Source organism: Meleagris gallopavo, chromosome Z (genome assembly GCF_905368555.1).
Source record: "Meleagris gallopavo chromosome Z, MGAL_WU_HG_1.1, whole genome shotgun sequence".
Classification (NCBI taxonomy): domain Eukaryota; kingdom Metazoa; phylum Chordata; class Aves; order Galliformes; family Phasianidae; genus Meleagris; species Meleagris gallopavo.
In genome coordinates this window covers 64,923,371-64,947,921 of record NC_139435.1, presented here as the reverse complement: position 1 = coordinate 64,947,921, position 24,551 = coordinate 64,923,371, and the positions used below count along the sequence as shown (strand labels likewise).

General features: G+C 57.2%; 4 protein-coding genes across 6 annotated transcripts in view; 1 reads left to right on the top strand and 3 right to left on the bottom strand.

Annotated features, from left to right (window-relative positions):
* Positions 1-24,551, top strand: part of PLPPR1 (phospholipid phosphatase related 1) — a 160,383-nt gene that overhangs the window by 47,386 nt on the left and 88,446 nt on the right. The gene's annotated exons all lie outside the window — the stretch shown is intronic.
* Positions 5,800-8,780, bottom strand: LOC146542343 (E3 ubiquitin-protein ligase PHF7-like). Its single transcript, XM_085213322.1, has 9 exons — positions 8,729-8,780; positions 8,439-8,530; positions 8,250-8,351; positions 7,867-7,991; positions 7,525-7,687; positions 7,330-7,436; positions 7,000-7,113; positions 6,720-6,838; positions 5,800-6,554 (listed from the first exon to the last, which is right to left on the bottom strand). Exons 1-9 carry the CDS (start codon positions 8,778-8,780, stop codon positions 5,800-5,802), a joined length of 1,629 nt encoding a protein of 542 aa, XP_085069448.1.
* On the bottom strand, positions 12,260-15,240 carry LOC146542342 (E3 ubiquitin-protein ligase PHF7-like). Its single transcript, XM_085213264.1, has 9 exons — positions 15,189-15,240; positions 14,899-14,990; positions 14,710-14,811; positions 14,327-14,451; positions 13,985-14,147; positions 13,790-13,896; positions 13,460-13,573; positions 13,180-13,298; positions 12,260-13,014 (listed from the first exon to the last, which is right to left on the bottom strand). The coding sequence occupies exons 1-9, from the start codon at positions 15,238-15,240 to the stop codon at positions 12,260-12,262; spliced, it is 1,629 nt and encodes a 542-aa protein (XP_085069390.1).
* LOC146542341 (E3 ubiquitin-protein ligase PHF7-like) lies at positions 18,721-21,701 on the bottom strand. The gene is made up of 9 exons (XM_085213297.1): positions 21,650-21,701; positions 21,360-21,451; positions 21,171-21,272; positions 20,788-20,912; positions 20,446-20,608; positions 20,251-20,357; positions 19,921-20,034; positions 19,641-19,759; positions 18,721-19,475 (listed from the first exon to the last, which is right to left on the bottom strand). The coding sequence occupies exons 1-9, from the start codon at positions 21,699-21,701 to the stop codon at positions 18,721-18,723; spliced, it is 1,629 nt and encodes a 542-aa protein (XP_085069423.1).

Sequence of the window (24,551 nt, the reverse complement as noted above, 5' to 3'; positions counted from 1 at the left end):
ATTTCTATCTCATTTATCATGCACTGCTAATCCTTCCACCAGAGAGAAGTTTAATCAGTTGTAGCAGGTTAGAAGTTCTATTCACTGGGCTTACTGATGGAATATCACATTTTAGGAGGTATTACTCAAAACAAGTGAATGATAAACTGAATATTTTAGCAGGGAATTCAACACCTCACCGCATGAAACAGATCAACTGTGATGACACTTTCAGACCTGCTGGATAAGGAAAGATTTGGAGATGTGTGATAGCTGAAAATAAGGCTGATGGCTGTTCCCCTACAGCTTCCTGAATATTAGGACATGTACCTGCTATTTACACAACTCCAGTTTTGGGTTCTACTTAGGCAGCATCCCCTGGTGAGACAAAGTGAAGCCTATCCCTGAATTTCTAGCCCTGTGGCATGGTTGTAAGTTTTGTCATAATCAGCGGTGCCTCTGGGATTTCACTCTCCTGCCTGCGGCTAGAGGTTACTGCAAGGCCCCTGCCTAGCTGACTCTCCCACTTGAACTCTCTTGAAGGTATAAGTGCTACAGATCCCTTATCAGCCTGCCTGTCTAGAGAGTTTATACTGCTACTTATCATTCAGCAACCAGGTAATTTTCTACATGAAGCTAGTAGCGAGGGAAAATACCCCTAGGAGAATTCAGAAAATCCCTGGCATTACTTCCTTTTGTGAATCAAACCCTGCTTTGGCACAAAGGGTTTAGCAACACTGTTTTAGCAGGTGGGTAGTTCAGGAATCCGGATGGTTGTTCATGAAGTTGACTTCATAAGACAGTGTTATTTGTATCAAGGACCATCAGCTTAGATTGGCTGCGAATGAAATTGCCTACATGCACTTGTTTATTATAAAATGGTTAGCTAATACAAGCACAGAAGTATTAAAATGTTGCCTCTCCTAGCAGAAAAGGCTCTGAGCTGTTGTCAGGTGCTCAAAGACTGAAAAGTTGTTTACTGTGTTGGTAAATGTGTTTGGGTTTACTTTATGGATTGATAGGGGTTTTTGTTTGTTTGTTTTTCAACATGTTTATGTATGAAATCAGTTTTTTATCACTGATTCTATAAGGACATTAAACACTTTCACTGATGGGCCAATTTCTTTGAATGGCTATAGTTTATGCAGAAACCAAGCATTTACTTCCTTGGGAAATTTTAAAATAATTTTTTATTCTGATCCTGCATACTACTGCACCTTATTTACATCCTATAAACAGCCTCATCTGTTCGTCTTCTCTCTTCTGTGTTCATGCAAACTAGGAAATCGGGAGTGCTTTGGGAGGCTGACATCAGGCAAGTCTCAAAATTTACACACATTTGGTTATGATCAGCTACTAGGCAGTTTCTCTGTTGACAAGTAAATACCAAATGTGACTGAAATGTGTTAGTTGGGCTTTGGTTATGAGCAGGCTGGCAGCGTATTACTGGCTCTGATAGCTCCAATATCTGTAACACTTTGAGTCCCTGTTCATGGTGGATGTGCTTAATAGCTCTTCAATGACAGGAAGCCAGAGCCGTATGTGTATCTTCCTTTTGCCCAAATCCTTCTTTTTGACCTTTTTGAAGATTGGAATCACACTGGCTATCTCTCCTGTTCTCCATGAGTTTTCACAGATGATAGACAGCTGGGCTGTAAATGCACACTGCTGGCTCACGTCCAGCTTCTTGTCTACCAGGACTCCCAAGTCCTTCTCCGCAGGGCTGCTCTCAAGGAGATCCTCCCCCAGTCTATAGAAATATCTGGTGTTGCCCCGGCCCAAGTGCAACACCCTGCATTTGGCCTTGTTGAACGTCATGAGGTTCACAGGGGCCCACTTCTCCAGCCCGTCCAGGCCCCTCTGGGTGGCTTCCCTTCCCTCCAGCGGATTGATGGCACTGCTCAGCTTGGTGTTGTCTGCAAACTTGCTGAGGATGCACTCGACGCCATCGTCTGTGTCACTGATAAAGGTGGGGAAGAGCACCGATCCCAAAAACGACCCCTGGGGGACCACCACCACTTGTGACCGGCTCCACCCAGACATAGAACCGTCGATCACAGCCCCGTGGCTGCAACCAGCCAACCGGTTCTTAATCCACTGAACAGTCCACCTTTCAAAACCGTACCTCTCCAATTCAGAGAAAAGGATGTGGTGAAGGACCATGTCAAAGGCTTTGGAGAGGTCTAAGAGGGTGACATCCATCGCCCTTCCCCCACCCACCGATTGCCGTCACTCCATCACAGAAGGCCACCAGACTGGTCAGGCACGATCTGCCCTTGGTGAAGCCAAGATGCTGGCTGTCTCACATCACCTCTTTGTCTCCTACGCGCCTTAACGTGGTAACCAGGAGGATCTGTTCCGTGATCCCCCCAGGCACAGAGGTAAGGCTCACCGGCCGGGAGTTCCCCAGGTCATCCTTTCTCCCTTTCTTAAAAATGGGAGTAACATTTCCCTTTTTCCAATCACCGGGGATTTCGCCCGACAGCCATGATTTTTCACATATGGTTTGGAGCGGCTCGGCACCCACATCAGCCATCTCTCTCAGAACCCTAGTGTTGGAAATATCCAAATAATTTTCTAGGATGGTTTGTCTGATAAAGCAAATTTTATTCATGATTGCAACGGAGGGCCTCCTGTAAGCAGGAGAGCCCAGAGAAAACAGTGCTACATCTTTTATCCCCTATTGCCCGACGCTTATCTCTTTCTCCCCCGGTTCCTCATTGGCTGAGTACTGCAGGTTCACACTCTTTCGTGACGTGTCACTAATCATACAAATACCAAGTAAGCACAAACCTTTGCTGCCCAAACAAAAATATTTTAATTGGTTAACTGCTTTCTTAACAAATATTTGGTCGTGACTTTTGGATGTCTGTTTTACAACACAAACATAAACATAGCCTCTTATTTGTTTAATTACCCCCCCCCTTACATTTGTACCCCTTTTACACTGAGTCACTGTTCTGGTCATTCATCTGTCCTTGCATAGTGGTAAGTTCGAAAGAAGGATAGAGGGGAGTATCTTGGAGCCTGCCTATGGCATCCTAACATTCCTACAAAGTGGGACAGTTCTGCTTTGTGTAAAGGCCCTGATTCCTCGAAAGTTTGTTAAATGTATTTCGCTTCTGCCAGTCTAATGAACAATCTTACAATATGTTTCCTAGTTCAGAATACTATACCAACATGGTTTAGAACATTTAAAATCTATTGCAGCTTTGTGAGAAAGAATTTGTTAATTTGGTAATTATATTTCTAAAATAGGTTACTAATATGTGTATGGTATTCTTACTTTCCACATCAGTTATTTCTAAGGATATGTTACAGCTTAATTGTTTAGATCAATTGCCCTTTTTAGTGTTCAATGCAGAAAGAACACTTTCACTTTCCACACTAGAATGGATATCATCTGGCCCCATGGACTTACATACATTCAGTTTCATCAGGACGTCTCGAACTCGTTCCGTTGTTACAGTGGGACAGAATCTGCTCCTCTCACCCACACCGAGAGGTTTAGGGCCCTGGCTGATGTGAGGAACCTGACCACTCGTGAAGACTGAGGCAAAATGCTTATTGAGCACCTCAGCATTTCCCATGTCTGAGGAAGCCACTTCTCCATCCTCATTTATCAGAAGGGGAACGCACTCGCGGTCTGTCTCCTCCTGCCTGTATACCTGTAGAACACCGTTGTACTATTTTTCACATCCCTTGCCAAGTTCAGCTATACCTATGCCTTGGCATACCCGATCCTTCCTATCTCTACACATGCAGATGGTATTCCTATGTTCTTGCCAGGCTACACAACCCTGCTTCCACTTCCTGGACATTTCTCTCTTCTCCATCAGTTTTAGCTGCAGGTCCTTGCTCGGCCATACTGGTCGCCCGTCTCCTCTGCTCCATTTCTTCTGCTGGGAGATGGAGAGCTCTTGTGTGGGCAGAAGGGTGTCTTGAAGGAGCTGCCGGCTGCATTCTCTTCCTGTGCCCTTAAGGACAGTTTGCCAGGAGATCGCACCCAGCAGTTCCTTGAGCAGCTGGAAGTATGCTCTCCTGAAGTGCAGGGTGCTGACTCTGCTTTTTGCCAAGCCTGCATTCCTCCAGATCACAAACTCCACCAGGGCCTGGTCACGACAGCTCAGGCTGCCTCCAATCTTACCTTCTCTAACGCTCACCTCTGCACCGGTGAGCTCCACGTCCAGCAGGGCTTCACCTCGCGTCGGTCTGCCTAGTACGTGGACGAGGAAGTAATCCTCAGCAGACTCCAGGAATCTCCTGGCTTGTCTGCCACCCGCCGTGCTGCTATCCCAGCAGATATCCGGGTGGTTGAAATCCCCCGTCAGGACAGGAGCCCGCGAGCGCAACACTTCCTGCAGCTGAAGCAAGAGGGCCTCGTCAACAGGCTCCCCTCAATCAGGTGGCCTGTAGCAGACTCCAACCACTAGACGCCCTTTACTGGACCGATCCCTGATTTTCACCCATAAGCTCTTGTTGTGGTTTTGTGATTTTTCTTGTTGGTATTCCACATCATAACATCATGGAAAGCAGTGGGAGTTCGAGAGTTCTGGTTCTGTGGACTGCATTTTTGGGCATTTTGGTTCTCAGGGGGGAGGGGAGGAGTGGCATTCCGCAGAGGACTTCTAGCCCAGAGCAAGAAAGGTGGAGCTCCTGGTAGGGCACCGGTCTCTCTCCCTCTCGCGGATTCTGGGTCAGGATAGAGTCTTTGCGGGGCAAGCTCATTGCCTGGAGGAGAACATGGTAAATCTGTGGTCTCGGAGACTGCCAGTAGATAAGCTGGTCTCCGGAGCGAGGAGGGAGAGTACTTCTGCGCACTTGTTGTGCACAAGCTACCACACCCACTGCTGCAGTATGCTGTGGGTGCAGCACACATGCTGCCTTCTCCTCACTGCACCTGTTGGGCAGCGATGCATTGGGACCCTCCCATAAGCTTTTCCTAAGGCAAGGGGCGTGGACTCAGTTCCACTGCCCTGGCAATTCCAACGCCACATCAGCTGCTCTCACAAGAACTGTTGGGCTGCTCTGTTGGCTTGGGGTTCCTGTGGTAATGAACTGACCGAAACGTCCCTGTGCCTTGCAATCAGTCACTGCCGTTCTGTCCGGGACGGCTCTGAAGCAGCTAACCTCAGCAGTCATGGATTATGTGAAGTATTCGATTGTGTTATCTTGCATTCCGATACCGTGTTTAGAAAATTGTCTTTCGTCCTCACATCACTGCTGCTGTTTTGTTGATAGGCCTATCTCCCATCTCCCTTCCCTTCCCCCCTTCTGCCGTTTCCTCTTTCCCGGGAGGACGTGGATCTGTGGGTCCCCCTTTCCCATTAGTCACGGAAAGGGGCTGGACTGGCCTGTAAAACGTTGACACCCCTTTGTCCCCACCCCTTTTTTTCCAGGCCGTTGGGGCTGTGGGCATGCTGTGCCCCTTCATGGACACAGGTAGATCTAAAGATAACTCCACAACAACCATCTGGGAAGGTGCTGGGGAGAAGACGACCCCGTGGTCTCAGCTCCTAGCACTGCCTACCGCAGGACAGGCAGAGAAGAATGAAGCCAACATGTGGGGAGGATGTTAAAGGTGTATTTTTTTTTGAAAGATGGAATCACAACCGTCACGCGGGGATGGGACATGGGTGTTTCGGCGCTGTCTTTGGGACTGGTTGTGGGGGTGTCTTCTCTGTTGCTGGAGCCGGGAGCGGCTTTGTGCCCGGGCTGGTCCACCAAAGGATGAAGGCAGTATGTGTGGACCCTCTTCAAGGTTGATTTTCTTTGCCGCTTGGGACCACAGCCATCCCGAGGGGATGGGACACGGCTGCATCAGCGCCGTCTTCGGGACTGGCTGTGGGGCCGTCTTCTGGGATGGTTTGCCCGGGAGCGGCTTCGTGCCCGGGCTGGTCCCCGCTGCCTGGACCGGCTCCCACGGCCTTGTCGGGGCCGGCTGCGGGAAGTCGAAGCGCGACGCCCCACAGGGGATCGGCTTCGAGTGTGGGCCCGCCCTCGTTGCCTGGATTGTCTCCTGCGTGCAGGCAGAGGGGGAGCCCTCGAGGACCCTGATGGTGCTGGTCTGGCCGAGGTGCGGGTGCTGGTCTGAGCACCTCGGGGTGTCGTACGGCTCCCACCACGGTGTCTTCGGGGCCGACTCTGGGAGCCCGAGGCCCGGCCTTGCAACGGGGAGCGGCTTCTTGTGCGGCCGGTCTCCCGCTGCCTGGGACGCTTTGTGGCTGCAGGTGCCCGGGAGGTTCTGGAGGACCGCGCGGTCCCCCGTCTGGTGGGGCTCTGGGAGGAGGTTTCAGCGCCTGCAGCTGGTGCCCGCCTTCTCCCACCGCGTCCTTGGTGCTGCTGAGATGTGCCCCGCTCCTCAGATAGATGTGAGCGGGTGCCAGTCTGCTCAGCCTGCGGCACTCTGGGCTGGACGCTGAGCTCAGGCAGCTGGGAGTTGCAGGACGGGCTGGACGCTGCCTGCGTAGCAGGACCAGAGCTGATGTTTTGAGGTCCTGTAAAGACGGGGGAAGGCACCGGTACCTCCTGGCTGGAAGTGCTGGGGCTGGCATGCTCGGAGTTGGTGCGGGGTGCTGTAAGGAGAGACAGGAAGCTCAGCAGGATGAACATGCAGCCCCAGGGCAGGACAGGCTGCCGTCCCTCATGGGGCAGAGAGACTGTGGCGAGGCCACCCTGAGCACGCGCTGCCAGGCCTTGCCTGGCCCCAGTCCCGCGGCACGCGACTCTTTGCCTCTTACCGGTGCCCCTGCCAGCGCAGGTGTCGCACTCCCAGCCATTTCTGCCGATGGCCCAGAAGGAGCAGCACCAGTGCGTGCCTTCTGAGCCACAGGAGCTGCAGATGAACAGCTGCCAGAGCCTGGGGAAGCAAACGGGTTGTGGCTGTGAGGACAAAGTGAGCCAAGGCAGGGAGCGGCCGGCATGGCTCTGGTGCTCTGTCCTTGCTCCAGGGACACCTCCAAGCCTATAGTGAGGCTGAAATCCCACGCAGAGCCCCAGAGGACTGCGGAGGTCACTCACCCCTTTTCCTGTGCCCTCTCCCTGCCTCCTAGGTAAATGCACGTGTTGGCACTGCAGCGCCTGTGGCTTTCTCGCAGCGGCTGGTATGCTGCGTCGTCCCACCAAGATGGTCGTCTGTCAGAGAAGAGAGAGAATCTGATGAGTCCCCAGCGCCCCAGGCATGAGGCAGATTCAGGGCATCCCTGCTCATCCCCCTTGAGCTCATTCCCAGCTTCTCCATGAAGCTGAGACCAGTGCTTGCAGGATGGCCTGCCAGGGCCAGGGGCAGTTCCTGGGCAGGCACAGCACCTGTGCCTGAGTGTCTGTGGAGCCGGGCAGAAGGACACCAACCTGACTGGGATTTGGATCCCCAGCGTGGTCATTCTGGAGCGGAAGCGCCGTTTTCCTCCGCAGACGGGGCAGAAGAAGCGCATGGTGGCAGCGTGCAGGGCATGTTTCTGCAGGAGAAGCACAAGCGTGAGCGTGAGCGGGACTGGCTGCTGCTGAGCACCAGCCGTGCTCGCGGGGCGACGGGAGGACTCCTACCCTGATGCAGCCCCGGTGGAACCAGGCCTGTTTGCACACCGGGCACACCATGGTGTGGTAGGACGTGCTGTCCCCCACGGGCTCCAGGCAGATGACGCAGACGGTGTTCTGCGATGGAGCTGCCTCTGCTGCCTGCCGAGGGCGATGCTCCCAGCAGAAGGACCTGGGCGGGAGGACAGAAGGGGTGGGCATGGTGAGAAGTGCTGTGAGGAGGGCAGAGGACCAGGAGAGAGCGCCAGGCCTGGGCTCTGGCTCTGGCAGGATGCCGGAGGTGTCGCTGCGGGTTCCTCCCTGGGAGGAACAGGGAGGGACGGCAGCTTGGCTGCTGCTGACAGCCCTCACCTGTGCTGCCCAAAGTGCTGCGTGACGCATTCCCCGTCCTCGGCGCAGGGCAGATGGAAGCTGCGCTCGCAGCCTGTCTGCGCGCAGCTGATGGCAGCTCCCGTCTCGCCACAGACAAAGCAGTTCTGGAAAGAGCAGAGAAGCCCCCGTTAGCGGTGGGCTCGGGGCCTCCGCAGCCAGCCCCACTTCTCCGGGCAGGGCGCAGGGTGTGGGCACCGCTGCCTCACACTCTGTAGAGCTGCCTGGCAGACGAGGCTCGTCTGCGGTGGTGGGGCTTTGTCCCGGAGCCGGTTGGAAGGGCCGCGATCGCTTTCTTTGGGCCCAGGCGAAGCCGGTGCGAGCCTCTGCCGGCACCAAACTCCCCGTTCCGTTCAGGTCCTCACCTTCTGGCCTGCCAGCTGGACTGTGCGCTGGATGGCGCCAATGGGGAAGCCAAAAATTCCCCCCACTGGGCATCTCCATTCCAAAAGGCCATTGGCAAAGACCTGCAGGAGAGAAAAGTGCGGGATCTCGTGAGGCCAGAAAGGAAGGGAGCATTCCTGGCAGGAGCCCTAGCCCTTGAGGGAACTCACCAAGCAGAATTCGTGGGCACAGAGCCCACTGCTGGCAAATGTCCGCCCACAGATGTCCGGGTTCACCTGTGCGCGGCGGCACAGCACGCACACTGGAGAGGAAGGAGAGAGCAACCGTGAGCAGCGGTGAGCACCTGGCAGGGCCGGGTGTTCCTGGCGGCCGTCCCCAGGGCCTGCTCCGTGCCAGCCGTGCTGGCTGAGGGGCAGGGCTGGAGGGGGTGGAAGGGAAAGGGGGCATTGCAGGCCCAGCAGCTCCAGCGGGCAGCCACGGGCCAAGCTGGGGCTCTCACCTGGCTCCCCAGAGTTGGGGGCCTCCTCCTTCTTTTCAGACATAATCGGCATCGACCGTGAGAAACAAGAGAGTCAAGAAAATCCCTGCTCTCTCCACGCCTCACCAAGCCGCAATGAGCAGGGCCCCAGCCCGGCAGCCTTTGCTCTGCTCCCGGCCCGCGGGTCACAATGGCCACCATTGTGACATCACGGTCACCACCTCACCACCAGGCTGAGGGCGTGGCAGGGCGGCGGCTCCTGTGGGCAGCAGGGCGAGGGGCCCGGTGCTGCCATCAGCAGGGAGCAAGGATGGCCTCCCTCAGGCCTTTTGCAGCGCGCCCGTGCTGGGACGTTGCAGCAGAGAGTCTAATAAAGGTCTGCGGGTCAACAGCTCAGCCGGCTTCTCGAGTGTGTGTGTGCTGAGCGACTTTCCATGGCCTGATGGTGACAGGACAAGGTTTTGACCTGAGAAAAGAGGAGGTCTGGTGAACTGGGAGAGGGAATTCCTCTCTTGGAGGGTGTGAGGCCCTGGCACAGCTGCCCAGAGAAGCTGTGGGTGCAGGCGCTCCAGGCCATGTTGGACAGGGCCCTCTTCTAACCTGACCTGCTGGGTGGCAGCGCTCCTGCGGCAGGCACTTGGGGTTGGGTGGGTTTTACGATCTTTTCCTGTCCAAGTCTTCACACATCAAAGCTTCAAGCCTTATACAATTCCCAGAGGCAAAGTGGCATAGGCAGGGCACGATTCCCTTCAAGCCTGCATATAAAATGAGTCAGGAAAACTTGTGAGGTTTGCTTTCTTTGGCCTGGTGGCGGTGGTCACCATGGCAGAGACAGGAGAGGAGCTGTCCCTTGCCCAGGGCTGCAGTCCTGGAGTCACGCTGGAGCATCCCAGCTCATCCAGCCTGACCATGAAAGTCAGGCCAACAGCTAGAGAGCCGCCCTCTGTGGAGATGTTCAAGGCCTCACTGGACAGGGCTCCAGGCAGCCTGATCTAGTGGGTGGCAACCAACACACTGCAGGAGTTTGGAACTTGAAAGACCTCAGTGTCCCTTCCAACCCAAGCCATCCCAGGATCCTGCGATTCAAAACGTCTGCCAGGTCCAGCATTACGCCGGATTACTAAGGCAGCTACCCAGCCAGTCCTGATGTCTACAAAGGCTACCACGGTAGTAGTCAGGCACGATCTTTTTGTAGTAAATCCGAGTATACTACTCTGGATAACCCTTCTTTTTCCCCACCTGCTTTGAGATGATATCCACAATGAGTTGTTCCAACACTTTCCAAAGAATGGATGTATGTGAGCCTGACTGGCCTATAGTTTCCTGAGTCCTTCTTCCTGACCTTTTTGAAGATTGGAATGACGTTGGCTATCCTCCAGCCTTCAGGCATCTCCCTTATTCTCCATGAGGTTTCACAGATGATAGACAGCTGGGCTGTAAACACACACTGCTGGTTTACGTCCAGCTTCTCGTCTACGAGGACCCCCAAGTCATTCTCCAGAGGGAGATATATTCTCCCCAGGCTACACAACCCTGCTTCCACTTCCTGGACATTTCTCTCTTCTCCATCAGTTTTAGCTGCAGGTCCTTGCTCGGCCATACTGGTCGCCCGTCTCCTCTGCTCCATTTCTTCTGCTGGGAGATGGAGAGCTCTTGTGTGGGCAGAAGGGTGTCTTGAAGGAGCTGCCGGCTGCATTCTCTTCCTGTGCCCTTAAGGACAGTTTGCCAGGAGATCGCACCCAGCAGTTCCTTGAGCAGCTGGAAGTATGCTCTCCTGAAGTGCAGGTTGCTGACTCTGCTTTTTGCCAAGCCTGCATTCCTCCAGATCACAAACTCCACCAGGGCCTGGTCACGACAGCTCAGGCTGCCTCCAATCTTACCTTCTCTAACGCTCACCTCTGCACCGGTGAGCTCCACGTCCAGCAGGGCTTCACCTCGCGTCGGTCTGCCTAGTACGTGGACGAGGAAGTAATCCTCAGCAGACTCCAGGAATCTCCTGGCTTGTCTGCCACCCGCCGTGCTGCTATCCCAGCAGATATCCGGGTGGTTGAAATCCCCCGTCAGGACAGGAGCCCGCGAGCGCAACACTTCCTGCAGCTGAAGCAAGAGGGCCTCGTCAACAGGCTCCCCTCAATCAGGTGGCCTGTAGCAGACTCCAACCACTAGACGCCCTTTACTGGACCGATCCCTGATTTTCACCCATAAGCTCTTGTTGTGGTTTTGTGATTTTTCTTGTTGGTATTCCACATCATAACATCATGGAAAGCAGTGGGAGTTCGAGAGTTCTGGTTCTGTGGACTGCATTTTTGGGCATTTTGGTTCTCAGGGGGGAGGGGAGGAGTGGCATTCCGCAGAGGACTTCTAGCCCAGAGCAAGAAAGGTGGAGCTCCTGGTAGGGCACCGGTCTCTCTCCCTCTCGCGGATTCTGGGTCAGGATAGAGTCTTTGCGGGGCAAGCTCATTGCCTGGAGGAGAACATGGTAAATCTGTGGTCTCGGAGACTGCCAGTAGATAAGCTGGTCTCCGGAGCGAGGAGGGAGAGTACTTCTGCGCACTTGTTGTGCACAAGCTACCACACCCACTGCTGCAGTATGCTGTGGGTGCAGCACACATGCTGCCTTCTCCTCACTGCACCTGTTGGGCAGCGATGCATTGGGACCCTCCCATAAGCTTTTCCTAAGGCAAGGGGCGTGGACTCAGTTCCACTGCCCTGGCAATTCCAACGCCACATCAGCTGCTCTCACAAGAACTGTTGGGCTGCTCTGTTGGCTTGGGGTTCCTGTGGTAATGAACTGACCGAAACGTCCCTGTGCCTTGCAATCAGTCACTGCCGTTCTGTCCGGGACGGCTCTGAAGCAGCTAACCTCAGCAGTCATGGATTATGTGAAGTATTCGATTGTGTTATCTTGCATTCCGATACCGTGTTTAGAAAATTGTCTTTCGTCCTCACATCACTGCTGCTGTTTTGTTGATAGGCCTATCTCCCATCTCCCTTCCCTTCCCCCTTCTGCCGTTTCCTCTTTCCCGGGAGGACGTGGATCTGTGGGTCCCCCTTTCCCATTAGTCACGGAAAGGGGCTGGACTGGCCTGTAAAACGTTGACACCCCTTTGTCCCCACCCCTTTTTTTCCAGGCCGTTGGGGCTGTGGGCATGCTGTGCCCCTTCATGGACACAGGTAGATCTAAAGATAACTCCACAACAACCATCTGGGAAGGTGCTGGGGAGAAGACGACCCCGTGGTCTCAGCTCCTAGCACTGCCTACCGCAGGACAGGCAGAGAAGAATGAAGCCAACATGTGGGGAGGATGTTAAAGGTGTATTTTTTTTTGAAAGATGGAATCACAACCGTCACGCGGGGATGGGACATGGGTGTTTCGGCGCTGTCTTTGGGACTGGTTGTGGGGGTGTCTTCTCTGTTGCTGGAGCCGGGAGCGGCTTTGTGCCCGGGCTGGTCCACCAAAGGATGAAGGCAGTATGTGTGGACCCTCTTCAAGGTTGATTTTCTTTGCCGCTTGGGACCACAGCCATCCCGAGGGGATGGGACACGGCTGCATCAGCGCCGTCTTCGGGACTGGCTGTGGGGCCGTCTTCTGGGATGGTTTGCCCGGGAGCGGCTTCGTGCCCGGGCTGGTCCCCGCTGCCTGGACCGGCTCCCACGGCCTTGTCGGGGCCGGCTGCGGGAAGTCGAAGCGCGACGCCCCACAGGGGATCGGCTTCGAGTGTGGGCCCGCCCTCGTTGCCTGGATTGTCTCCTGCGTGCAGGCAGAGGGGGAGCCCTCGAGGACCCTGATGGTGCTGGTCTGGCCGAGGTGCGGGTGCTGGTCTGAGCACCTCGGGGTGTCGTACGGCTCCCACCACGGTGTCTTCGGGGCCGACTCTGGGAGCCCGAGGCCCGGCCTTGCAACGGGGAGCGGCTTCTTGTGCGGCCGGTCTCCCGCTGCCTGGGACGCTTTGTGGCTGCAGGTGCCCGGGAGGTTCTGGAGGACCGCGCGGTCCCCCGTCTGGTGGGGCTCTGGGAGGAGGTTTCAGCGCCTGCAGCTGGTGCCCGCCTTCTCCCACCGCGTCCTTGGTGCTGCTGAGATGTGCCCCGCTCCTCAGATAGATGTGAGCGGGTGCCAGTCTGCTCAGCCTGCGGCACTCTGGGCTGGACGCTGAGCTCAGGCAGCTGGGAGTTGCAGGACGGGCTGGACGCTGCCTGCGTAGCAGGACCAGAGCTGATGTTTTGAGGTCCTGTAAAGACGGGGGAAGGCACCGGTACCTCCTGGCTGGAAGTGCTGGGGCTGGCATGCTCGGAGTTGGTGCGGGGTGCTGTAAGGAGAGACAGGAAGCTCAGCAGGATGAACATGCAGCCCCAGGGCAGGACAGGCTGCCGTCCCTCATGGGGCAGAGAGACTGTGGCGAGGCCACCCTGAGCACGCGCTGCCAGGCCTTGCCTGGCCCCAGTCCCGCGGCACGCGACTCTTTGCCTCTTACCGGTGCCCCTGCCAGCGCAGGTGTCGCACTCCCAGCCATTTCTGCCGATGGCCCAGAAGGAGCAGCACCAGTGCGTGCCTTCTGAGCCACAGGAGCTGCAGATGAACAGCTGCCAGAGCCTGGGAAAGCAAACGGGTTGTGGCTGTGAGGACAAAGTGAGCCAAGGCAGGGAGCGGCCGGCATGGCTCTGGTGCTCTGTCCTTGCTCCAGGGACACCTCCAAGCCTATAGTGAGGCTGAAATCCCACGCAGAGCCCCAGAGGACTGCGGAGGTCACTCACCCCTTTTCCTGTGCCCTCTCCCTGCCTCCTAGGTAAATGCACGTGTTGGCACTGCAGCGCCTGTGGCTTTCTCGCAGCGGCTGGTATGCTGCGTCGTCCCACCAAGATGGTCGTCTGTCAGAGAAGAGAGAGAATCTGATGAGTCCCCAGCGCCCCAGGCATGAGGCAGATTCAGGGCATCCCTGCTCATCCCCCTTGAGCTCATTCCCAGCTTCTCCATGAAGCTGAGACCAGTGCTTGCAGGATGGCCTGCCAGGGCCAGGGGCAGTTCCTGGGCAGGCACAGCACCTGTGCCTGAGTGTCTGTGGAGCCGGGCAGAAGGACACCAACCTGACTGGGATTTGGATCCCCAGCGTGGTCATTCTGGAGCGGAAGCGCCGTTTTCCTCCGCAGACGGGGCAGAAGAAGCGCATGGTGGCAGCGTGCAGGGCATGTTTCTGCAGGAGAAGCACAAGCGTGAGCGTGAGCGGGACTGGCTGCTGCTGAGCACCAGCCGTGCTCGCGGGGCGACGGGAGGACTCCTACCCTGATGCAGCCCCGGTGGAACCAGGCCTGTTTGCACACCGGGCACACCATGGTGTGGTAGGACGTGCTGTCCCCCACGGGCTCCAGGCAGATGACGCAGACGGTGTTCTGCGATGGAGCTGCCTCTGCTGCCTGCCGAGGGCGATGCTCCCAGCAGAAGGACCTGGGCGGGAGGACAGAAGGGGTGGGCATGGTGAGAAGTGCTGTGAGGAGGGCAGAGGACCAGGAGAGAGCGCCAGGCCTGGGCTCTGGCTCTGGCAGGATGCCGGAGGTGTCGCTGCGGGTTCCTCCCTGGGAGGAACAGGGAGGGACGGCAGCTTGGCTGCTGCTGACAGCCCTCACCTGTGCTGCCCAAAGTGCTGCGTGACGCATTCCCCGTCCTCGGCGCAGGGCAGATGGAAGCTGCGCTCGCAGCCTGTCTGCGCGCAGCTGATGGCAGCTCCCGTCTCGCCACAGACAAAGCAGTTCTGGAAAGAGCAGAGAAGCCCCCGTTAGCGGTGGGCTCGGGGCCTCCGCAGCCAGCCCCACTTCTCCGGGCAGGGCGCAGGGTGTGGGCACCGCTGCCTCACACTCTGTAGAGCTGCCTGGCAGACGAGGCTCGTCTGCGGTGGTGGGGCTTTGTCCCGGAGCCGGTTGGAAGGGCCGCGATCGCTTTCTTTGGGCCCAGGCGAAGCCGGTGCGAGCCTCTGCCGGCACCAAACTCCCCGTTCCGTTCAGGTCCTCACCTTCTGGCCTGCCAGCTGGACTGTGCGCTGGATGGCGCCAATGGGGAAGCCAAAAATTCCCCCCACTGGGCATCTCCATTCCAAAAGGCCATTGGCAAAGACCTGCAGGAGAGAAAAGTGCGGGATCTCGTGAGGCCAGAAAGGAAGGGAGCATTCCTGGCAGGAGCCCTAGCCCTTGAGGGAACTCACCAAGCAGAATTCGTGGGCACAGAGCCCACTGCTGGCAAATGTCCGCCCACAGATGTCCGGGTTCACCTGTGCGCGGCGGCACAGCACGCACACTGGAGAGGAAGGAGAGAGCAACCGTGAGCAGCGGTGAGCACCTGGCAGGGCCGGGTGTTCCTGGGGGCCGTCCCCAGGGCCTGCTCCGTGCCAGCCGTGCTGGCTGAGGGGCAGGGCTGGAGGGGGTGGAAGGGAAAGGGGGCATTGCAGGCCCAGCAGCTCCAGCGGGCAGCCACGGGCCAAGCTGGGGCTCTCACCTGGCTCCCCAGAGTTGGGGGCCTCCTCCTTCTTTTCAGACATAATCGGCATCGACCGTGAGAAACAAGAGAGTCAAGAAAATCCCTGCTCTCTCCACGCCTCACCAAGCCGCAATGAGCAGGGCCCCAGCCCGGCAGCCTTTGCTCTGCTCCCGGCCCGCGGGTCACAATGGCCACCATTGTGACATCACGGTCACCACCTCACCACCAGGCTGAGGGCGTGGCAGGGCGGCGGCTCCTGTGGGCAGCAGGGCGAGGGGCCCGGTGCTGCCATCAGCAGGGAGCAAGGATGGCCTCCCTCAGGCCTTTTGCAGCGCGCCCGTGCTGGGACGTTGCAGCAGAGAGTCTAATAAAGGTCTGCGGGTCAACAGCTCAGCCGGCTTCTCGAGTGTGTGTGTGCTGAGCGACTTTCCATGGCCTGATGGTGACAGGACAAGGTTTTGACCTGAGAAAAGAGGAGGTCTGGTGAACTGGGAGAGGGAATTCCTCTCTTGGAGGGTGTGAGGCCCTGGCACAGCTGCCCAGAGAAGCTGTGGGTGCAGGCGCTCCAGGCCATGTTGGACAGGGCCCTCTTCTAACCTGACCTGCTGGGTGGCAGCGCTCCTGCGGCAGGCACTTGGGGTTGGGTGGGTTTTACGATCTTTTCCTGTCCAAGTCTTCACACATCAAAGCTTCAAGCCTTATACAATTCCCAGAGGCAAAGTGGCATAGGCAGGGCACGATTCCCTTCAAGCCTGCATATAAAATGAGTCAGGAAAACTTGTGAGGTTTGCTTTCTTTGGCCTGGTGGCGGTGGTCACCATGGCAGAGACAGGAGAGGAGCTGTCCCTTGCCCAGGGCTGCAGTCCTGGAGTCACGCTGGAGCATCCCAGCTCATCCAGCCTGACCATGAAAGTCAGGCCAACAGCTAGAGAGCCGCCCTCTGTGGAGATGTTCAAGGCCTCACTGGACAGGGCTCCAGGCAGCCTGATCTAGTGGGTGGCAACCAACACACTGCAGGAGTTTGGAACTTGAAAGACCTCAGTGTCCCTTCCAACCCAAGCCATCCCAGGATCCTGCGATTCAAAACGTCTGCCAGGTCCAGCATTACGCCGGATTACTAAGGCAGCTACCCAGCCAGTCCTGATGTCTACAAAGGCTACCACGGTAGTAGTCAGGCACGATCTTTTTGTAGTAAATCCGAGTATACTACTCTGGATAACCCTTCTTTTTCCCCACCTGCTTTGAGATGATATCCACAATGAGTTGTTCCAACACTTTCCAAAGAATGGATGTATGTGAGCCTGACTGGCCTATAGTTTCCTGAGTCCTTCTTCCTGACCTTTTTGAAGATTGGAATGACGTTGGCTATCCTCCAGCCTTCAGGCATCTCCCTTATTCTCCATGAGGTTTCACAGATGATAGACAGCTGGGCTGTAAACACACACTGCTGGTTTACGTCCAGCTTCTCGTCTACGAGGACCCCCAAGTCATTCTCCAGAGGGAGATATATTCTCCCCAGGCTACACAACCCTGCTTCCACTTCCTGGACATTTCTCTCTTCTCCATCAGTTTTAGCTGCAGGTCCTTGCTCGGCCATACTGGTCGCCCGTCTCCTCTGCTCCATTTCTTCTGCTGGGAGATGGAGAGCTCTTGTGTGGGCAGAAGGGTGTCTTGAAGGAGCTGCCGGCTGCATTCTCTTCCTGTGCCCTTAAGGACAGTTTGCCAGGAGATCGCACCCAGCAGTTCCTTGAGCAGCTGGAAGTATGCTCTCCTGAAGTGCAGGTTGCTGACTCTGCTTTTTGCCAAGCCTGCATTCCTCCAGATCACAAACTCCACCAGGGCCTGGTCACGACAGCTCAGGCTGCCTCCAATCTTACCTTCTCTAACGCTCACCTCTGCACCGGTGAGCTCCACGTCCAGCAGGGCTTCACCTCGCGTCGGTCTGCCTAGTACGTGGACGAGGAAGTAATCCTCAGCAGACTCCAGGAATCTCCTGGCTTGTCTGCCACCCGCCGTGCTGCTATCCCAGCAGATATCCGGGTGGTTGAAATCCCCCGTCAGGACAGGAGCCCGCGAGCGCAACACTTCCTGCAGCTGAAGCAAGAGGGCCTCGTCAACAGGCTCCCCTCAATCAGGTGGCCTGTAGCAGACTCCAACCACTAGACGCCCTTTACTGGACCGATCCCTGATTTTCACCCATAAGCTCTTGTTGTGGTTTTGTGATTTTTCTTGTTGGTATTCCACATCATAACATCATGGAAAGCAGTGGGAGTTCGAGAGTTCTGGTTCTGTGGACTGCATTTTTGGGCATTTTGGTTCTCAGGGGGGAGGGGAGGAGTGGCATTCCGCAGAGGACTTCTAGCCCAGAGCAAGAAAGGTGGAGCTCCTGGTAGGGCACCGGTCTCTCTCCCTCTCGCGGATTCTGGGTCAGGATAGAGTCTTTGCGGGGCAAGCTCATTGCCTGGAGGAGAACATGGTAAATCTGTGGTCTCGGAGACTGCCAGTAGATAAGCTGGTCTCCGGAGCGAGGAGGGAGAGTACTTCTGCGCACTTGTTGTGCACAAGCTACCACACCCACTGCTGCAGTATGCTGTGGGTGCAGCACACATGCTGCCTTCTCCTCACTGCACCTGTTGGGCAGCGATGCATTGGGACCCTCCCATAAGCTTTTCCTAAGGCAAGGGGCGTGGACTCAGTTCCACTGCCCTGGCAATTCCAACGCCACATCAGCTGCTCTCACAAGAACTGTTGGGCTGCTCTGTTGGCTTGGGGTTCCTGTGGTAATGAACTGACCGAAACGTCCCTGTGCCTTGCAATCAGTCACTGCCGTTCTGTCCGGGACGGCTCTGAAGCAGCTAACCTCAGCAGTCATGGATTATGTGAAGTATTCGATTGTGTTATCTTGCATTCCGATACCGTGTTTAGAAAATTGTCTTTCGTCCTCACATCACTGCTGCTGTTTTGTTGATAGGCCTATCTCCCATCTCCCTTCCCTTCCCCCCTTCTGCCGTTTCCTCTTTCCCGGGAGGACGTGGATCTGTGGGTCCCCCTTTCCCATTAGTCACGGAAAGGGGCTGGACTGGCCTGTAAAACGTTGACACCCCTTTGTCCCCACCCCTTTTTTTCCAGGCCGTTGGGGCTGTGGGCATGCTGTGCCCCTTCATGGACACAGGTAGATCTAAAGATAACTCCACAACAACCATCTGGGAAGGTGCTGGGGAGAAGACGACCCCGTGGTCTCAGCTCCTAGCACTGCCTACCGCAGGACAGGCAGAGAAGAATGAAGCCAACATGTGGGGAGGATGTTAAAGGTGTATTTTTTTTTGAAAGATGGAATCACAACCGTCACGCGGGGATGGGACATGGGTGTTTCGGCGCTGTCTTTGGGACTGGTTGTGGGGGTGTCTTCTCTGTTGCTGGAGCCGGGAGCGGCTTTGTGCCCGGGCTGGTCCACCAAAGGATGAAGGCAGTATGTGTGGACCCTCTTCAAGGTTGATTTTCTTTGCCGCTTGGGACCACAGCCATCCCGAGGGGATGGGACACGGCTGCATCAGCGCCGTCTTCGGGACTGGCTGTGGGGCCGTCTTCTGGGATGGTTTGCCCGGGAGCGGCTTCGTGCCCGGGCTGGTCCCCGCTGCCTGGACCGGCTCCCACGGCCTTGTCGGGGCCGGCTGCGGGAAGTCGAAGCGCGACGCCCCACAGGGGATCGGCTTCGAGTGTGGGCCCGCCCTCGTTGCCTGGATTGTCTCCTGCGTGCAGGCAGAGGGGGAGCCCTCGAGGACCCTGATGGTGCTGGTCTGGCCGAGGTGCGGGTGCTGGTCTGAGCACCTCGGGGTGTCGTACGGCTCCCACCACGGTGTCTTCGGGGCCGACTCTGGGAGCCCGAGGCCCGGCCTTGCAACGGGGAGCGGCTTCTTGTGCGGCCGGTCTCCCGCTGCCTGGGACGCTTTGTGGCTGCAGGTGCCCGGGAGGTTCTGGAGGACCGCGCGGTCCCCCGTCTGGTGGGGCTCTGGGAGGAGGTTTCAGCGCCTGCAGCTGGTGCCCGCCTTCTCCCACCGCGTCCTTGGTGCTGCTGAGATGTGCCCCGCTCCTCAGATAGATGTGAGCGGGTGCCAGTCTGCTCAGCCTGCGGCACTCTGGGCTGGACGCTGAGCTCAGGCAGCTGGGAGTTGCAGGACGGGCTGGACGCTGCCTGCGTAGCAGGACCAGAGCTGATGTTTTGAGGTCCTGTAAAGACGGGGGAAGGCACCGGTACCTCCTGGCTGGAAGTGCTGGGGCTGGCATGCTCGGAGTTGGTGCGGGGTGCTGTAAGGAGAGACAGGAAGCTCAGCAGGATGAACATGCAGCCCCAGGGCAGGACAGGCTGCCGTCCCTCATGGGGCAGAGAGACTGTGGCGAGGCCACCCTGAGCACGCGCTGCCAGGCCTTGCCTGGCCCCAGTCCCGCGGCACGCGACTCTTTGCCTCTTACCGGTGCCCCTGCCAGCGCAGGTGTCGCACTCCCAGCCATTTCTGCCGATGGCCCAGAAGGAGCAGCACCAGTGCGTGCCTTCTGAGCCACAGGAGCTGCAGATGAACAGCTGCCAGAGCCTGGGGAAGCAAACGGGTTGTGGCTGTGAGGACAAAGTGAGCCAAGGCAGGGAGCGGCCGGCATGGCTCTGGTGCTCTGTCCTTGCTCCAGGGACACCTCCAAGCCTATAGTGAGGCTGAAATCCCACGCAGAGCCCCAGAGGACTGCGGAGGTCACTCACCCCTTTTCCTGTGCCCTCTCCCTGCCTCCTAGGTAAATGCACGTGTTGGCACTGCAGCGCCTGTGGCTTTCTCGCAGCGGCTGGTATGCTGCGTCGTCCCACCAAGATGGTCGTCTGTCAGAGAAGAGAGAGAATCTGATGAGTCCCCAGCGCCCCAGGCATGAGGCAGATTCAGGGCATCCCTGCTCATCCCCCTTGAGCTCATTCCCAGCTTCTCCATGAAGCTGAGACCAGTGCTTGCAGGATGGCCTGCCAGGGCCAGGGGCAGTTCCTGGGCAGGCACAGCACCTGTGCCTGAGTGTCTGTGGAGCCGGGCAGAAGGACACCAACCTGACTGGGATTTGGATCCCCAGCGTGGTCATTCTGGAGCGGAAGCGCCGTTTTCCTCCGCAGACGGGGCAGAAGAAGCGCATGGTGGCAGCGTGCAGGGCATGTTTCTGCAGGAGAAGCACAAGCGTGAGCGTGAGCGGGACTGGCTGCTGCTGAGCACCAGCCGTGCTCGCGGGGCGACGGGAGGACTCCTACCCTGATGCAGCCCCGGTGGAACCAGGCCTGTTTGCACACCGGGCACACCATGGTGTGGTAGGACGTGCTGTCCCCCACGGGCTCCAGGCAGATGACGCAGACGGTGTTCTGCGATGGAGCTGCCTCTGCTGCCTGCCGAGGGCGATGCTCCCAGCAGAAGGACCTGGGCGGGAGGACAGAAGGGGTGGGCATGGTGAGAAGTGCTGTGAGGAGGGCAGAGGACCAGGAGAGAGCGCCAGGCCTGGGCTCTGGCTCTGGCAGGATGCCGGAGGTGTCGCTGCGGGTTCCTCCCTGGGAGGAACAGGGAGGGACGGCAGCTTGGCTGCTGCTGACAGCCCTCACCTGTGCTGCCCAAAGTGCTGCGTGACGCATTCCCCGTCCTCGGCGCAGGGCAGATGGAAGCTGCGCTCGCAGCCTGTCTGCGCGCAGCTGATGGCAGCTCCCGTCTCGCCACAGACAAAGCAGTTCTGGAAAGAGCAGAGAAGCCCCCGTTAGCGGTGGGCTCGGGGCCTCCGCAGCCAGCCCCACTTCTCCGGGCAGGGCGCAGGGTGTGGGCACCGCTGCCTCACACTCTGTAGAGCTGCCTGGCAGACGAGGCTCGTCTGCGGTGGTGGGGCTTTGTCCCGGAGCCGGTTGGAAGGGCCGCGATCGCTTTCTTTGGGCCCAGGCGAAGCCGGTGCGAGCCTCTGCCGGCACCAAACTCCCCGTTCCGTTCAGGTCCTCACCTTCTGGCCTGCCAGCTGGACTGTGCGCTGGATGGCGCCAATGGGGAAGCCAAAAATTCCCCCCACTGGGCATCTCCATTCCAAAAGGCCATTGGCAAAGACCTGCAGGAGAGAAAAGTGCGGGATCTTGTGAGGCCAGAAAGGAAGGGAGCATTCCTGGCAGGAGCCCTAGCCCTTGAGGGAACTCACCAAGCAGAATTCGTGGGCACAGAGCCCACTGCTGGCAAATGTCCGCCCACAGATGTCCGGGTTCACCTGTGCGCGGCGGCACAGCACGCACACTGGAGAGGAAGGAGAGAGCAACCGTGAGCAGCGGTGAGCACCTGGCAGGGCCGGGTGTTCCTGGGGGCCGTCCCCAGGGCCTGCTCCGTGCCAGCCGTGCTGGCTGAGGGGCAGGGCTGGAGGGGGTGGAAGGGAAAGGGGGCATTGCAGGCCCAGCAGCTCCAGCGGGCAGCCACGGGCCAAGCTGGGGCTCTCACCTGGCTCCCCAGAGTTGGGGGCCTCCTCCTTCTTTTCAGACATAATCGGCATCGACCGTGAGAAACAAGAGAGTCAAGAAAATCCCTGCTCTCTCCACGCCTCACCAAGCCGCAATGAGCAGGGCCCCAGCCCGGCAGCCTTTGCTCTGCTCCCGGCCCGCGGGTCACAATGGCCACCATTGTGACATCACGGTCACCACCTCACCACCAGGCTGAGGGCGTGGCAGGGCGGCGGCTCCTGTGGGCAGCAGGGCGAGGGGCCCGGTGCTGCCATCAGCAGGGAGCAAGGATGGCCTCCCTCAGGCCTTTTGCAGCGCGCCCGTGCTGGGACGTTGCAGCAGAGAGTCTAATAAAGGTCTGCGGGTCAACAGCTCAGCCGGCTTCTCGAGTGTGTGTGTGCTGAGCGACTTTCCATGGCCTGATGGTGACAGGACAAGGTTTTGACCTGAGAAAAGAGGAGGTCTGGTGAACTGGGAGAGGGAATTCCTCTCTTGGAGGGTGTGAGGCCCTGGCACAGCTGCCCAGAGAAGCTGTGGGTGCAGGCGCTCCAGGCCATGTTGGACAGGGCCCTCTTCTAACCTGACCTGCTGGGTGGCAGCGCTCCTGCGGCAGGCACTTGGGGTTGGGTGGGTTTTACGATCTTTTCCTGTCCAAGTCTTCACACATCAAAGCTTCAAGCCTTATACAATTCCCAGAGGCAAAGTGGCATAGGCAGGGCACGATTCCCTTCAAGCCTGCATATAAAATGAGTCAGGAAAACTTGTGAGGTTTGCTTTCTTTGGCCTGGTGGCGGTGGTCACCATGGCAGAGACAGGAGAGGAGCTGTCCCTTGCCCAGGGCTGCAGTCCTGGAGTCACGCTGGAGCATCCCAGCTCATCCAGCCTGACCATGAAAGTCAGGCCAACAGCTAGAGAGCCGCCCTCTGTGGAGATGTTCAAGGCCTCACTGGACAGGGCTCCAGGCAGCCTGATCTAGTGGGTGGCAACCAACACACTGCAGGAGTTTGGAACTTGAAAGACCTCAGTGTCCCTTCCAACCCAAGCCATCCCAGGATCCTGCGATTCAAAACGTCTGCCAGGTCCAGCATTACGCCGGATTACTAAGGCAGCTACCCAGCCAGTCCTGATGTCTACAAAGGCTACCACGGTAGTAGTCAGGCACGATCTTTTTGTAGTAAATCCGAGTATACTACTCTGGATAACCCTTCTTTTTCCCCACCTGCTTTGAGATGATATCCACAATGAGTTGTTCCAACACTTTCCAAAGAATGGATGTATGTGAGCCTGACTGGCCTATAGTTTCCTGAGTCCTTCTTCCTGACCTTTTTGAAGATTGGAATGACGTTGGCTATCCTCCAGCCTTCAGGCATCTCCCTTATTCTCCATGAGGTTTCACAGATGATAGACAGCTGGGCTGTAAACACACACTGCTGGTTTACGTCCAGCTTCTCGTCTACGAGGACCCCCAAGTCATTCTCCAGAGGGAGATATATTCTCCCCAGGCTACACAACCCTGCTTCCACTTCCTGGACATTTCTCTCTTCTCCATCAGTTTTAGCTGCAGGTCCTTGCTCGGCCATACTGGTCGCCCGTCTCCTCTGCTCCATTTCTTCTGCTGGGAGATGGAGAGCTCTTGTGTGGGCAGAAGGGTGTCTTGAAGGAGCTGCCGGCTGCATTCTCTTCCTGTGCCCTTAAGGACAGTTTGCCAGGAGATCGCACCCAGCAGTTCCTTGAGCAGCTGGAAGTATGCTCTCCTGAAGTGCAGGTTGCTGACTCTGCTTTTTGCCAAGCCTGCATTCCTCCAGATCACAAACTCCACCAGGGCCTGGTCACGACAGCTCAGGCTGCCTCCAATCTTACCTTCTCTAACGCTCACCTCTGCACCGGTGAGCTCCACGTCCAGCAGGGCTTCACCTCGCGTCGGTCTGCCTAGTACGTGGACGAGGAAGTAATCCTCAGCAGACTCCAGGAATCTCCTGGCTTGTCTGCCACCCGCCGTGCTGCTATCCCAGCAGATATCCGGGTGGTTGAAATCCCCCGTCAGGACAGGAGCCCGCGAGCGCAACACTTCCTGCAGCTGAAGCAAGAGGGCCTCGTCAACAGGCTCCCCTCAATCAGGTGGCCTGTAGCAGACTCCAACCACTAGACGCCCTTTACTGGACCGATCCCTGATTTTCACCCATAAGCTCTTGTTGTGGTTTTGTGATTTTTCTTGTTGGTATTCCACATCATAACATCATGGAAAGCAGTGGGAGTTCGAGAGTTCTGGTTCTGTGGACTGCATTTTTGGGCATTTTGGTTCTCAGGGGGGAGGGGAGGAGTGGCATTCCGCAGAGGACTTCTAGCCCAGAGCAAGAAAGGTGGAGCTCCTGGTAGGGCACCGGTCTCTCTCCCTCTCGCGGATTCTGGGTCAGGATAGAGTCTTTGCGGGGCAAGCTCATTGCCTGGAGGAGAACATGGTAAATCTGTGGTCTCGGAGACTGCCAGTAGATAAGCTGGTCTCCGGAGCGAGGAGGGAGAGTACTTCTGCGCACTTGTTGTGCACAAGCTACCACACCCACTGCTGCAGTATGCTGTGGGTGCAGCACACATGCTGCCTTCTCCTCACTGCACCTGTTGGGCAGCGATGCATTGGGACCCTCCCATAAGCTTTTCCTAAGGCAAGGGGCGTGGACTCAGTTCCACTGCCCTGGCAATTCCAACGCCACATCAGCTGCTCTCACAAGAACTGTTGGGCTGCTCTGTTGGCTTGGGGTTCCTGTGGTAATGAACTGACCGAAACGTCCCTGTGCCTTGCAATCAGTCACTGCCGTTCTGTCCGGGACGGCTCTGAAGCAGCTAACCTCAGCAGTCATGGATTATGTGAAGTATTCGATTGTGTTATCTTGCATTCCGATACCGTG

Bases quoted from the DNA above. Each gene is read 5' to 3' on its own strand.
- LOC146542343 (XM_085213322.1), bottom strand. From the start codon at position 8,780: ATGCCGATTATGTCTGAAAAGAAGGAGGAGGCCCCCAACTCTGGGGAG. The intron at 7,992-8,249 runs GTGAGGACCTGA...TGCTCTTTCCAG, and splicing joins TCCAGCTGGCAGGCCAGAAG to AACTGCTTTGTCTGTGGCGA. The intron at 7,688-7,866 runs GTGAGGGCTGTC...CCTCCCGCCCAG, and splicing joins CAGCACTTTGGGCAGCACAG to GTCCTTCTGCTGGGAGCATC.
- LOC146542342 (XM_085213264.1), bottom strand. From the start codon at position 15,240: ATGCCGATTATGTCTGAAAAGAAGGAGGAGGCCCCCAACTCTGGGGAG. The intron at 14,812-14,898 runs GTGAGTTCCCTC...TCTCTCCTGCAG, and splicing joins GTGCCCACGAATTCTGCTTG to GTCTTTGCCAATGGCCTTTT. The intron at 14,148-14,326 runs GTGAGGGCTGTC...CCTCCCGCCCAG, and splicing joins CAGCACTTTGGGCAGCACAG to GTCCTTCTGCTGGGAGCATC.
- LOC146542341 (XM_085213297.1), bottom strand. From the start codon at position 21,701: ATGCCGATTATGTCTGAAAAGAAGGAGGAGGCCCCCAACTCTGGGGAG. The intron at 20,358-20,445 runs GTAGGAGTCCTC...CTTCTCCTGCAG, and splicing joins TCCACCGGGGCTGCATCAGG to AAACATGCCCTGCACGCTGC. The intron at 20,035-20,250 runs GTTGGTGTCCTT...CTTCTCTGACAG, and splicing joins GGGATCCAAATCCCAGTCAG to ACGACCATCTTGGTGGGACG.